The sequence below is a fragment of the Vigna umbellata genome, chromosome 4, assembly GCF_029865625.1.
Source record: "Vigna umbellata cultivar VRB3 chromosome 4, Vumbellata_1.0, whole genome shotgun sequence".
Classification (NCBI taxonomy): Eukaryota; Viridiplantae; Streptophyta; class Magnoliopsida; order Fabales; family Fabaceae; genus Vigna; species Vigna umbellata.
In genome coordinates this window covers 37,900,181-37,916,052 of record NC_142168.1, presented here as the reverse complement: position 1 = coordinate 37,916,052, position 15,872 = coordinate 37,900,181, and the positions used below count along the sequence as shown (strand labels likewise).

General features: G+C 30.2%; 1 protein-coding gene and 1 pseudogene across 1 annotated transcript; one reads left to right on the top strand and one right to left on the bottom strand.

Annotated features, from left to right (window-relative positions):
• Nucleotides 1-5,421: 5,421 nt before the first annotated feature.
• Nucleotides 5,422-6,029, bottom strand: LOC148200104 (calcium-transporting ATPase 1, endoplasmic reticulum-type pseudogene; annotated as a pseudogene).
• Nucleotides 6,030-8,544: 2,515 nt separating this feature from the next.
• Nucleotides 8,545-12,418, top strand: LOC148200103 (uncharacterized). The gene is made up of 2 exons (XM_088111425.1): nt 8,545-9,002; nt 10,168-12,418. The coding sequence occupies exon 2, from the start codon at nt 10,217-10,219 to the stop codon at nt 12,089-12,091; it is 1,875 nt and encodes a 624-aa protein (XP_087967551.1). The 5' UTR covers nt 8,545-9,002; nt 10,168-10,216; the 3' UTR covers nt 12,092-12,418.
• The last annotated feature ends 3,454 nt before the right edge of the window (nt 12,419-15,872 follow it).

Genomic DNA, 15,872 nt, shown 5'->3' with positions numbered 1-15,872 from the left:
AAAAAGGGTAAAGGATGATGAAGGATAATATAAAATGATTGTAAAAATTTGTTAAGAGTCAAAATATCACTTACCTAAAAGTAATATCACTTTCAACTAAAACCCTCGAGTCATAAGTTTATAGATTTTTTTTTCCACGTATATTGTTTATATCACCCATCTTCACTAAATATAGATATTATGATTTTGAACTTGAACATCATAAACAGTGACACTTCTTCTTTATGTTTCTCAAAAGATATTGAATGGTAGAAAGATTTATGAAATAAAAAAAAATATATTAATGAATTTTTTGAAAAATGAACTCTAATTAAATATAAATTTACCCAAATAAAAGTTCAAGTTGATAACAAATTTTAAACTAATAGTAGTGTAACCATGAAGATACATAGATAAAGTTTTAAAAATAGTATAAAGTTTTTGAGTTTTCATAAATGAAAATGAAGCTTTGTAATAATAATAAAAGAAAAGCTGATAATAATCGTTTTTTAAGTTAGTGAACTGAGAAGCACTGAATTACTAAATTTAATTATAATTAATATTTATAGAATATTAGATTATAAAAATTGTCTTCAAATATATTGAAATAATATACTTTAGATGGATAATTCGGAAGGGGAGATTTTTAATTTAAGATTCTATGAATTTTTTTATTGAGAAGTAATCTTATTTAATCTTATCAAACTATTTGAAGTGAAATTTAGTATAATGTACATATAAATTTTGATTCAATATTATTTGTAATATTCCCTTTTTATAACTTACCACTGATAAAAATAAATATATATATATACATACATACATATATATATATATATATATATATATATATATAAAAGTTTGCTAACGTGCGTATGTCTGTTTTTTAGTTGGTACATTTTAACCGTGTATACCGGATTTTAGTAGAAAAAAATACTTTTATATATCATGGATTCTAAGTTTTAAGGTTAAGAGTAATTTAATAATTTTCATTCTCAAAATTAAAAAAAAAAAATAAACCCCTAAACCCTTGCTCATCTCCCTCATTCCTCTCAACGCTTTCTCTTTCATCTCTCTCACACCAACATTTTCTCTGTCATCCCTATGTTAGTCCCAATTGAAAAAAATTAGAAACACTCGCCTAATCTTAATCTACCTTCCTCACTTATCTAATTTGTTTTTGTGATTTGTGAAGTTAAATGTTTTATTTACCATTACATTCTTCTTACTTAATTTTTAATTGGCTAAACTTGGTTTGATTTTGATCTTGGTTTATTAATGATAGTGTGCCTGCAGAGGGGGGTTTGTAACACAACAAAATTCTAAGATTTAAAAATGAAGTTTAATAATAATCAGAAGGAAAAATATATAACACAACTCTCCAATCAAAAATCAGCATCAACATCATCAATTATTTTGTTATTAAGGTGGAAAACAAATGAACGAACAGAGCAAGAGCAACAAATTGCGGTGTCGCTGGTTGTTGTGTATGGGTGAGGGAGAGTATGGAGATGAGAGAGAAACAAATTGGATAAGTGAGGAAGGTGAATTGTAGTTAGGCAAAGTGTTTCTGATTTTTTCAGTTGGGGTTACAGTAGGATGACAGAGAAAAGGATGGAGTGAGAGAGATGAAAGAGAAAAGAGGTTGAGAGGAATGAGAGATGTGAGTAAGGGTTTGAGGGGTTTTTTTTAGTTTTGAGAATGAAAATTATAACCTTAAAACTTAGAATCCATGATATATAACGGTATTTTTGTCTACTAAAACCTGGTACACATTGCTAAAATGTACCAACTTAAAAATAGACGTACGCTTGTTAGCAAACCCCATATATATATATATATATATATATATATATATATATATAATATAGTTATCTCCAACAAATAAATAACTATAAAAATAAAATGTATATAAAACAACTAAAAATGACTTAAAGTTTTAGAAAATTCTTATACATAATAACTACAACAAATTGAAGAAAACAACTTCGTGTTATGATAACTCTATGTTTTCGATGCTTGAGTCGATATCCATCATATAGCAGCAAATCGACACGTAAAAATAAATGACAACGAAAGAAGATCAAAGTATATGAGGTGATGGATAGAATAAGTGGTGCTTATGGTGGATTCAGACTAGGTGAGATTGCCTAGTTATGGAAGGAGGCTTAAGGTCTCTCAAGCCAGTGATTTTCAAGCAGAGAAAAGAAGCTAGAGTGATCTCAATAGCATGTCATTACTATACTCAAAAGTGTCTCATACATGGTGTAGGGTGTTGATTTTATAAGGAATTTAGCCCCTCATTCGTGCCTATTATGCATTGTTGATCATTAGTCGTGATATGTGGATCAAATGTCACATGGAAAAACACATCTAATAGATTTAACATATGTGGAAAAGTAAATAAAATGTGACCATTGGTTGTTGGACACTGACGTTGGGCATGCACATGGGCCACTGGACAATTGCCTCGCTCGGTGTACCTAAGCACTCGTTGGGCGATCTGCTGCTTTCAAAGATAACTTAGTTTGCCATGTTCCACTTCTCTTTGGTGTCTCATCCTCTAATTCTTCTTACATCCTCCTAATCATACCCCTTGTAATTGGTCAATTGGTTGGACCCAACTCATAATCTCTTCCCTCTTGAGAAGGATTTGTCCTCAAATCTGTAAAGTCTTCTTCAACATCAACATCCTACAAAAGGTCAAAGGTCAAATACATTAAAAGTATTATGTACTCCATATTTCTCAGAAAGATCTAACTGATAAGCATTGTTGTTGACAATTTGGAATGGACCATCACCACGAGGAATAAGTTTTTTCCTTTTTTGGAAATCTTCTATTCTAAGATGAACCCAAACGAAATCCTCTTCTTTTATGATAAATTTATTTTCTCTTCTTATTGTATATTTTTCATATCTTATAGTTTGTTATTGAATTTTTGTTTTAACCCTCTCATAAAAATATTTGATAAATTGTGATTTAGATACCCATTTCTTGTGAACAAAATAAAAAAAAAATAGGAAGAGGTATTAAATCCAAAGGTGTGAGGGGATTAAAATCATATACAACCTCAAAAGAAGATTGTGAATTCTCCACCATTTATAAATAATGTTTACATAAGTCTCAAGGAGGATTCCATGTGAATCATATGTATCTTTTCAAAGATAACATTTACATTCTACCAAGTTCATAAAAAAACCTTTTTATCAAAGAAATGCATGAAGGTGAATTAATAGAATATTTTGGAGTAGATAAAATCTTAAGCATGCTTAAAGAAAAGTGAAAAATGTCTAAAATTTCAAATTATATTTCATCGTGGATTGAAAGAGTATTACTTTTTTTCTTCATAAGTTATGTTGTGTTCACTTTGATGGAAGACACTGTTACAGCTGATTATCGAAGATGGATTTGGAATGAATTGCATGTTTACTTTAACTAATTTGCGAGTGATTGGAAGCGCGGATTTGCGGGAGAAACGAATTTTCTAATCTTCCCTCACCTGTGCAGATTTGCAGGGTGCATCACTCATTCTCCTACACATACAGTTGCACATGTAATGGATTTACAGTGATGAATAAAAAATAAAATAATAATAATTATTATTATTTTAATTTACTCAATTACTATTTTTTTATATTTTAAAAATTAATTTTTATTTTTTTTCTCCTAAACATTTTTACAATTATATATAACATTAACAATTATCATTTTATATTACTTTTATAACTAGGGGTATTTTGGTAATATTTAATTTTTACCAATTAAATAAATATTTTAAAAGTGTCACATCAATCAAATCTTACACTAATTCTCACAAACTTTACTTCTAAATCCACTCTAAATTACCTTCAAATCCACTCAAATAAACACAAAAAAAGTTACCCTCAAATCCTCTTAAATCCACTCCCTCAAATCATCTCTTCCAATTACCTCCAATCCTTCAAGTGAACACATCCTTAGTGTCTTTTATTATATTGACTATAGTATATAGGCTTTTATTCGTTTCTATATTCCTCTTAAATATTATTACCTAGATTTAGTCCATTCTAATTAAAAAAGTTGAAATTTGAATCTCAACATAAAATTATCAAATTAATAAGCATAAAATTATTATTTTTAATTCAATTGATAAAGTCAGGGCATTTCAGGATTAATATAATTAAACCAAGTAAAAGTATTTAGAATCAATAAAATTATGATTTTTTTATTTAATGATAATGAAGGTTGAAAATGTTATTTAAATAATAATAATATAAATAAAAATCTATATAAATTTTGCGGACCATTAATGCTATAATTAAGAATGTATATTTATAACCGATCCTTCGGCCACGATACGCAAAGTATTAATGAAAGTACGGAGTACTGTTTTATTTTAGCAGTTCATTTTTTTATAATTATTTTCTAATGTTTTAATGTTTCATTAATTTGATTAAATAAATTGAAATTTATGATTTAAATATTTTCATAATTGTTTTTTCTAAATTTACTTCGACCTAAAAAAGTTCAGTTTACGTTAACAGTGAATAAAATACTACAAAGTAATAATTGAATCATTAATATATTAAAGTTAATTTGTCTGTCATGGACCCTGCAACCACACTGTACCTTCATGTCCCAAACTTCATAAACCCCAATCGGTGAAATAAAATATGTGATTTTAAATAGAGAAATAAATAAAGATTAAATAGAGAAAAAAAAAGTACTTATGACATCTTTTTACCAGTCACTTTCCCTGTCAAAACTTTTTTTAAATGATATAAATTTATCCAAAAATATAAAAATCATAATAAATCATTACTTTATAAAAAACATAAACCAACACAATATTTCAGTGTTGTGACTCTAATTAATATCGATTAGACATAAACCAAAACCAACTGGAACAAATAAATAAGGATAATTTATGTTATTGTAATTTTAGAAAATTATATATTATAAATAGTTAATATTTGATGACATAAATATTTAATAACAAAAGTCCTCCGTAAGTTCAACAAATTTGGACCAACCCAGAAAGTAGGCCCCACCAGTGGAATCAGTGCCCGCCAAAAGGTATAAATGAAAAGAGGATTCACACTGGTTATTTTTTTTTTTCTAAAAGTCAAAAACCGAGAAATTTCAATGGGTTAAATTAATTAATTAAATAAATTCTAGAATGGAGTCTAAGGGGTTGAAATTTAATTACTCAAGGTATATTCACATAAGATTTTAATTGATTTCTTGATATTATTTTTTCACCTTTCAAATATTTAAATATGTTTTTAGTTCTTAAATTATTAAACGAATTTGTTTTTAGTCAATTTTTTAAAGTGAGGTACACTCTGATCTTTCTTTTTAAAGAAACTATAATTTTTTTGTTTTTCAAAATCAACGGCGTTAAAATTCCACTGAGGTGGCTAACGGTAATACCACGTCATTTTCTTATTTTCTGATAGGAATCAACTTTTCCCAGTTTTTTCTGAATAAATCACAGTGGTACAACCTAGAGTCTCCACGCTAGGTAGCTTCCGAACCAGGGCGTTCTTCTGGGCCATCTTGCGAGTACCAGGAGCCAGGCAAGTAGTGATGACAGCCGACAAACCTTCTGGAATAGCAGCCACAGCCAGCGTCGCAGCAATCTCAAAGTAATAGGTACACTTTTCAAATGAAAACTTGAAATTCCTCGACCAGCCATCCACGTACTCCCATGTAAGGAAGTACTTAACATTGATGAGCCAAACCAAAATACATATAAGTCCAATTATCTTGGTTAGGTTCTCTCCAAACTCGTTGAGCTTCTTCTTTAATGGGTGTCTTCCTCACTCTGCAACGTCACATGTATCTGCGTATGCACCTTCCCAATTTCTGTGTCCATGCCCGTCTGAGTGACCAAGCAAAAGCAATGACCATTAACAATAGTAGTCCCAACGAAAACCACACATCTCTTCCCCTGGATATCAGCATCTTCCTCCACACGCCTGTTAATCTTATTCACCACTTCACTTTCTCCAGTCAGAGAGCCCTGCTCCAACTGCAAAGTGGAACTGATCAATTCCACAACGCGCATATCTGCAGGCACCTTATCGCCAACCTTAAGCTCCACAATGTCGCCAAGGACGATTTTTGAGAAGGAGTTTAAGGAGAAGATGAAGAAAGAGGGAGGGAGAGGATTGGAAAAAATCTGGAAAAAGTTGATTCGTGTTAGAAAAAATAAAATGACGTGGTATCACCGTTAGCCACCTTAGCGGATTTTTAACGCTGGTGGTTTTGGAGGACCAAAAATTATAGTTTCTTTAAGGAAAAGGATTAAAGTGTACCTTACTTTGAAAGAGGGACTAAAAACAAATTCGTTTGATAGTTTAGGGACTAAAAATATATTTAACCCTATCTAAAATTATAAATACTATAAAATATCAAAATGTTTAAGTTTGGGTAAAATAAAATGCGTTGGTAAAGAAAAGTATTCTATACTTTATATTAATAAAAATAAATTTTAAAAGATTGAGAAACTGATTATGTGTTGAAAGAAAAATTATAAACTGAGACAAATATGTTATCAAAGTAGAAGTTACATGAAGATTAAAAATATTAAGTTAACTTGTTTTAAAAGAAAAATACAAGTGAACTTTTATAAAATGTAGTATATAAGTCACATTAAATAAAACAATAATACCAAAAATGCGTGTATATAAAAAATAAATTATTTTTTTAATGACAAATATTCTATAAGAATTTATTGTTCTTATTTTACATTAGAATTTATTCCTTAAGTCTATTTAAATTGTTTTGAATTTTTAGTTTTAACATTTACTTTCCTCAATAATTTCTTTTCCACCAGCTTTCATTGATGTTAACTTGTGTTTAGAATTTTCTACATAATGCATATATTCCATATTCATTTTTGTTTTCTTTTATAAAATTAAGTATAAATGTAATCTTATCATAATTGAATTGTTTTATTGACATTTCTAACTTTTAATATTTTTATAAGTTTGGTAAAATAATTAACTTACTTCAAAGTTCATTCAAGTTGAATTTTTTTCATAAGTTATTGGTCAAATAAAAAAAATCAAAAAACTTATTTGTGTTTTATTTGTATTAAATGATATTAATTTCATAAAAAGGCAACTCTAAATCATATAAATTTTTAATTTCACAATTCAAGATGTATTAAATGTATTAGCAAAAATTTAAATGTATTAAAAGTTATTAATCATGTGTGATGTGATGAATTAAATTTTGAGAGTTCATTGTATATTCACCTAGGTCTCATAAGATTGTATTCAAAGATATATATATATATATATATATATATATATATATATATATATATATATATATATATATATATATATATATATATATATATATATATATATATAGAGAGAGAGAGAGAGAAAAACATTATTAATTATTTATAAAATATAACCATCTTGATTGCATAATCTTGAATCTTAAAAAGGCTTTGTGAAACGTGATGAGCATATTGTTTTGGAAATAAAACAACTTTTTTTTTCATAAAAATTGTGAAAGATACAAAGAAACGCACTTTTAAATTGAAAGGGAAATTCAATTAAGACGTGGCATAGTACTTAATGTCCAAAACCCTACATTCTATAATTTTCATTAGGTTGACAATCCCACACATACTTTTGCACCACTAAATTGGAAAGTTGAATTAAAATTCATAAATCACAATTAAAGTTCATAAATCGCAATCATTCTATATTTTAATCGTTTTTATTTTAAAGTATTTATTATTATTTTAGTATATCAATAAAGACAAATTAGATATTTTTTTCTTTCTACATTTTAAATTGATTTTTAAAGACAAAATATGATATCTAGACTTCAAAAGACAATATATTAGATACACAAATTGACTCAATGACTTTGAAATCTAAATAATTAATATTTTATATTAGTTATATTATATCTAAAACTTAATTGATTATAATTTTCTTAAAATATTTAAGTTAGGAAAAATTTCTGAAGTATTTATTTATAAATTATTACTCACAATATTTTATAAATCACTTAATCTAAACAAAATTACCTTTCTCAGTTTCTACATGTATGAATAATATTAATTTAGAAACATACAGAAGATTAATGAAAAGAATATTTTTGTTTATTATACAATTCCACCTTGTTTAAGGTGAACTCGATTGTAGTATTTAGGAGGTGAAATTAACTATATGTTCTTCACATGATGAGTTGGAGTGAAGTTTTCTTTGAATTGATGTGTCATGTTGAGCTAAATATATTGATGTTAAATTGTTTTTTTTATTGAATATTACTAAAAAATTCTTAAAATAGGAAATACACTAAAAATGGAGTTGCATTTTGACCTTATTGTACTTAGGTGGTGGCACAAACTTCGGTCAACACACGAGTTAAACTGAATTTGCCTTTGACTTGAAGTAATTTGAACAATTCTCAAAATTTATCAAAAATAAGCAAAATCAGTTTTTGTTATTTCACTTTTTAGCACACAAATCGTTCAAAAGAGGAAACAGAGTATTGAAAAAGGTAGCATTTTTATAGGTTTAAAAAAAATACCAATGTTTCATCATTGTTTTCTTTCTCGTTGGTGATCTTTTACAGAGCAAATTTCAGATACCATTTTAAGGTTTTCACCAACCTACCCACCAACCAGCCATTCTCAAGTTTCTTAATGCTCCCTCTGATTCCTGTTCTTTAATTGTTGAATTTCTTATTACACTTTGCTAATCTCATCGTTTGTTTTATTTCGGCCAAGACCCAAAAATAATGCAAAAAAATTGAACCTTTCAATTCTCTTTCTGTCTCTCTCTGTTTCTCTCTCTTTGGATTCTGTAACAAACCAAGGCAGTGAGAAGACACGCAACCCGAATCAGAAACAACAGGAGGGAAGAAAAAAAAAACTTGCTTGCACGTTCTGTTCCCAGTGGTCCCATCTCCTTTCTTCTTCATCTTCTTATTCACTTTCTTTTTATTCCCTTTTTCTCTTTCTCTTTTCTTGTTCAGAGCCACCCTTTGTTTCTCAGAAAACAACAAGGTATGCTTGTTCTCCTACACCTGCCTAATAAAAATTCATCATCTTGGTCGGGTTTGTTATCCTCTAAATGCAAATGGGTCTGTTGGAAAATTTGATCTTTGGTGGATTGAAATGGGATTTCTGAACCTCCCCTGATTCGGTTTTTTTCTTCTGTTGTATTGGATTGGTTTTCGTCTGGGTGCCTTTTTTTATATTGATTTTTAATTTTTATACAAAGAAAATTGATTTTCATCTCGTGATTCCAAAATACGGTTTCAAGATCATCGTTGATGGTTGTGGTGTTTGAAAGAAGTTTTCTTCACCATTAAGTTTTTCAATGTGTTTTTTATGATGTTTGGTTGTGACTTTTGCTGAACAAAATAAATATCTGGTGATGGTTTTGCTTTTGGATGAATATTCTGCTGCGTTTGATTTTGATTGAATTATTATTTGATTCTCAGCACGCGGGTGAAATTTGTTGCATTTCTAATTCTTCATTGATTTGCTTAGATGATTGGTTGCTCGGTTAATGTGCTTGCTTGATGAGTGTCTTCTTTTTATAAAGGATCAGTTAATGGCAGAGCTTACTGTTTCTCAATTATTACAAGTAGTCTTAGATTACCTATGTTTACAAGACATGAAAATGTGTTTCATTGAAGTTTGCTTGAGAAACAGTAGTTTGCCTGCTGGGGCATCATGATTTTTCTTTTTGGTTGTTTGATGACTTCTTTTCCTTTCTCTGTTTGTTGCTGTATGGTTGGTTCCTGTTACATTAATAGTTTCATACATTTTATTTTACAGTGATAAAAGAGAGTGTATTGTTGTGGATCGAATGAAGAAAATCAGATTTGAAACAGTATAAAAGTTTTTTCTTTTGTGCATTTCCATTTGATGACACGGATTATAAGTTTGAATTCAAACGAGATCAGTAGTTTGTGTTTTGGAAAGAATTTCTCTAAACTGAGATCGGTTTTAAAAAGCAAATTCTTTCTCTCTACAACTTTGAACAAGCATTTTCGTTCCTTTCTACCATAAGTGGTTTGTTCTTGTTTCTGAACTTAGTTATACTGAAATATTGAATGTGCTTTTGTTTTGTATTTGCAGTTTGAATCCACCATTGCTTAACATTCTGTTCTATATGTATAAGCTGTATTTAACATTGGTTTTCTTTTTTGTTTTGTTTCAGGATTGTTGTCTGAATCTTGTTCTGCTCATTAGCTCATCTCATCTCCAAGATGGCCAATGAAAGTGGAGAATTACCAGCGACCCCAGAAGTGACTAACTCACCCGTGGTTGAAAAAAGAAGGCATTTACCTGACAAAGCTAGTTCTGGAAGCAGTGTTGAAAAAGTTGTTCCTAATTATCTCAGAGCTTCAACCGGTTCTTGTCATGATTTTTGCAAATATGGGAAGAAACATGAACAAGAAATGAAGGAAAGACGCTCTATACCTTATAGAGCTAGGAGAAAACAGCTTCATCAAAGTTTAGAAGGTGGTGTTGGTGGGATAACAGGGATATCAGTTGCTAGGCTCAGTGCATCCGTAGATTCCAAGCTGACAAAGGTGTCAACAAGAAAACTGAAAGAATCAGTTGATTCCAAGATGATTTCTGATACATCAGCCACTTCTAAGCAGAAGTTGATAACAAAGTCATTTGACAGCCCAAAGGAATCAGGAAACGAAGTTATTGTGAACCAGAGAAAATTGTGGTTGGCCAAGGTTAAACCATCAGTCGTGAGGTCTCTTACATCTCCTTCAACAAAACAAGAAATTTCTTCAATGAAGGAGGTCCAATCTCCATCAAAGTCTGCTTCCAAAAAGGTCGGAACTCCATCAAAATCAACATCTAGGAAAGTGGATTCTCCATCAAAACCAACTTCTAGGAAAGTGGAAGCTCCATCAAAATCAACTTCCAGGAAGGTGGAAGTTCCATCAGAATCAATGGCCAATAAGATGGACTCTCCATTAAAACCTACTTTCAATGAGATGGGGAATCCATCAAAACCAATCTCCAAGGTCAAAACTTCATCAAAACCATCTTCCTATGTGGTGAAAACTTCACAGTTATCTTCTCTCAAAGGTAAAGAAGCAAAGTCATTTGAAAAACGTGTGCCTTCTTTAAATTTAAGCAGTGCTAGAAAGAAGCGAATATCTTCTATGAATACCTCAGATGGGAATGATGGCCAAATATATAATAAGATCAAGTTGGAAAAGGGGGCCACGTCCTCCAAAGAAGGTTCAAAAAAACTGATTGCACCTCAGAAGGCTTTGTTATCCCCCAGAGCTTCCCTCAGAAGAGTTGCAAGTGTAAATTCAAGAAAGCTGAAGAGCCTGAAAATTGCATCTAACCTTAAGCATCAGCAGACTGCCAAAAGGGTTGAGCACAAGGAAGACGACAACAACGAGGTAGAGGAAAAGACTTTGTATGTCATCAAGATGGAAAGTGAAAACAAACCTTTGCAATCTGATCAGAATGAAAACTATGATGATGAATCATACGTCCCTCAGTTGTTATCACCTAAGTCATCAATATCCTCGATTTCCAAATCCTTTTCCGAAGGAGACCAAGAGGAATCTGAATATACAACTAGTGAATATGAGCAGGATGAGCAGGATTCTTTCTCAGGAAACCATGAAGTTGAATGCATAGAAAAGGAGAAGACATTGGAAGACGAGAGGAAAAGCAAGAGCACAAAGAATGGGGTGGCATATTCCAAAAACAAGGACAACAAAATGGTAAAATTGAAGTTCAGAAGGGGAAAAGTGGTTGAAAATCAAACTGAGATAAGTAGTCCAAGGAGGATTAAGTTTCGGAGAGCAAAAGGGTTGGGTGGGAGGGTCAATGTTAAGGTTGACACCCGAAAAAGCTTTGAAAGACACGAAACCTGTGCTGACAGCAATGATGTTGCAACTGCTCCAGAGAAGGTTATTTTAAGACATCAAGATATGCAGGACAAGAAAGATGCACAGGGACTATTCAATAATGTAATTGAGGAAACAGCAAGTAAACTAGCCGAAACTCGTAAGAGCAAGGTTAAAGCATTGGTTGGTGCCTTTGAAACTGTGATCTCTCTTCAAGAGAAAAAACCTTCTGCAAACACACTCAGCTGACAAAATCTGGAGTAGACATTTTCTAGCTTTTTCACTTGTTTTGTAAAGAAATGATAGGAAAATAAACCTTAGCTTTGGGAGTAGTTATTGTGAGGCCTACAAGCTGAAGGTACTGCAGAAAGTAGAGGTAGATTGCCTTGAATTGTCTTTAGAAACTCTGCATGTAGAGTTTGAAGGGGGTTTTTTGTGTTGTCAAACTTACCTTAACTTGCATCATATACTTTTTGTTTCATTTTGCTTTGGAAATCCATACCTGTTGTGAATGATCTGTATCTTCTAATTTTGAATAAAATATCAAACAGTGATGCCAGTGGCTTTGTACTTTCAGCCTGGAAAGCTAACTTGCTTTGAACTCGTGAAAGTTTCTGTTACTTCTTTGATGTTGTTCATATCAAAGTAAGAGTTGTCAGTATTGGACATTTGTTTTTTGTAAAACAATTATCTCTTAAATCTGCTGTTATCATCCAGTTAACTAATTAGTGTGTGAATTTGATACATTTTCTGTTCATTCTTGTTTCTTATTAAGTAAATTCTGCTTTCTTATAAATTACCAACATGGAGAAAATATGGTGATTCTGTTTGTGCCTGAATGAAGTTGCTATCATTGTCTTTGTGCACATTGGCATCTTTTTCCCATCACTTTGATAATTTTGTTTCCCACAAAAGAAAGTGATTCTCCACCACCTAAAACTGGAAAAAAGTCTATCACCTATGATTCCTGCTGTGTGTACGAGACATTATTCTAACTTAGGAAGCAGCTACTGTGTTGTAAAACAGATCATGGTTGGAATATTTTTTTTCCAGAAAGAGAGCCTCAAATTCAAGGTTATGTCTGAATAATCTTTTCTATAAGAAATTTTAGTAGAGAAAATTAAAAAGAAAAGATTAACTTTTTTTTTAAATCTTTATTAAAATGACTTAAAAAAAAACTTCTTATAGAACGCGGTTAAAGAAAATAAAATATAGCATTGATATCAACTATCTACTAATTTTTGCTCATTGCTTGAAGATTTAGCTAATCATGTCCATTTTAAAATTGGTTGACTATTGAATCCTAGGTAGGGCTTTCTTTTTTATGTGTTTATGTTCATAGAAACCTTTAGCTTAAATTGTCGGTTAACCCCAAAATAAACTATCTTAAATAATGCATGGCTTGTATATTCATACATACTTTGATATTAAATTATCTAATGGAAAAAATTGTTTAATTGTGGTAAAAGTTGATTCTCATCTCTTTGTGTATTCCATATCTCTATTGAACAAGATGTTTATTTCTAATAACAAATAGCCTTTTCAGTACTATTTACAGTATGTTTAATTTTTTATTAGCATGATTTCCATGGAATTGACAATTTAGAAAATATATTAATATTTCTTCTTCAAAATATACTATCTAATTATTGGCTTTTCGATATAAAAATTAAATAACCTCTTACAAAATAAATTAAAGTTCAAACTGTACCAAGATGACATGATTTTTAGTCATAGTATTCTAAATTGAAGTAGTGTTAATCTAATACGATTTTTACTAAAATTAAACTAAAATTGTGTCATCTTGCACCACTTCAATTTAAAATATAGTGAAATTAAAATGTATTATTCTATATATTTCATTTACTATAAAAGTTTTGCATAAAATTTATTAGAGATGTTTCCAACAAAAAATAGTTTGTTTTGTATATTTTTATTATTTTTCCAAATTAATCTCGCAGATATATACAATTGAGCAGAATATGTAAGTGATTCATATACAATATATTTTTTTTATCAAGATTCTAATAATTGATATATTTTAAAAAATAATTGAAATTCAATTATTGATCTTTATCTTCAACTTTTGAAAACTTAAAAATCCCTTAGTATTAAAACTCATGGGACTGGCGGGATGGATGGATTGGCCGGTCAAGTATTATTTTTTCCTAGTCAACCTATCGAACTGATGCATTTAGTTTAATGATCAAGAATAACACAGTGAAGTGTTGTATGATTGGTGTGTTCCAATTTTTCATAATTATATCAGGTTGTGTAGGGAAATGATTGATGTTAACCTGTTTGTTGTGGTGGTGCTTGTTGTGCTAGTAAAAATGAGATAAGAGGAAAATAAAATAATGGAGGACGAAAATGTAGTGTCATATGTGTGTTCTAATTTTTTTTGAACAAAGTGAAGTGTTGTTGTGTGGTGATCACACGATAGGAAAGGTAAAATTGTAAAATGTGTACAAATACATGAAAATATCTAATAACAAGAAACTCTTTTTGTTTGTTTGTTTTTATCTGTTCTTGATTAGCATTTTTATCTGTTTTGCTAATGTTGCCTCATGTTGATTCTTTTGTTGATCTGTTTCATGTTTCCTGAATATGGGTCTTAGAAAAAAAAAGTAATTTTCTGAACATTCATAAAGCCATTGATATAAAAGAGAGGGAACTGTAAAAATAACAATACTAATTGTGGTTTGGAATGATTTGTACTTTTCTCTATAAATTTTCTAGTAACTTATTTTAATAATATTATTGTTGCCTATGTTTGTAAGAGAAAAATAACATAATGGATATCAAAGGAAATATCGTGAGTACTGAGAAAACTTAGGAAGCCGAAGAAAAAAAAGCGGAAGAAAAGACTGGTGGCTGAAGTAATTGCAGATCTCAGTGCAGAAATTTCCAAATTTATGTGAATGGAGTTGAAATTCGTCATTTGAAGAAAAGACTAATTATTCTATATATAAATGGATTGTTAGCTGATGTAGTTTCTCCTCCTCTAAAAAATCACGAGGCTGATATAATCATTTAGGGGAGGACAAGTAAAAATTGTTTTGCTTTTATGAATTTAGTTTATTCTTATGCTAATTTTGATTAGGTTTGAATTTGATTTCAGTATTCAAGAGACCATCTTATCTCGATTTTCTGAAGTTTTGGTTCGAAAATTTTGAAGTTGGCATATGGTCTTCAAAATTGGAATACTCTTTATGCCAAAGCTAGTTAGAAGAGTACTCCAGTCTTGAAGACCATATGCCAACTTCAAAATTTTCGAAGAAAAACTTCAAAAAATTGAGATAAAATGGTCTCTTGAATACTGAAATCAAATTCAAACCTAATCAAAATTAGCATAAGAATAAACTAGATTCATAAAAACAAAGAACAAAACAATTCTTACTTGCCTTCTCTTTAATGGTTATATCAGCCTCGTGATCTTCCGGAGGAGGAGAAACTACATCAGTTAACAACTCATTTATATCCAGAATAATTAGTTTTTTTTTTCAAAGGACGAATTTCAATTCCATTAACATAAATTTTGGAAATTTCTGCATTGAGATCTACAATTATGTTAGAACTCAAGCTGTGTAACAAGTGTAGCGGGAACAGAAAGGTCAACTGAAGATACAACTCACCAAAGACACTTGACAACAAATCCCACTAATGAGGGATTAAGGAGGGGTACAAGAAACAAAATAACTAACTCTAGGCTGGAGGATTTTTATTAGTCTAAAGATCTAGTCTTTGTATTTTCTCTTTGCATTTATGTTTTGCTTTCTCATTGCATTTTCTCTTTCGGTTGGGTCACTTTGTTTTTCTTACATCATTTGCTCTGTACAGCTATGGAAATGGCTCATAACACTCTTATGTTTTATGAGCATTAAATTTTAATACCATTGAGAGAAGTTTCTTTTATCCTTACTTATTAATTCCTTTCTGGTGTGGTTGAAAATTTCCTAGTACATTGGTATTGTTACATTGGTGTTTTCATTGTCATGGTTGAGAATACTCACCTTAAAGAACTAACTGT

Coding starts and splice junctions, on each gene's coding strand:
- LOC148200103 (XM_088111425.1), top strand. CDS start 10,217: ATGGCCAATGAAAGTGGAGAATTACCAGCGACCCCAGAAGTGACTAAC.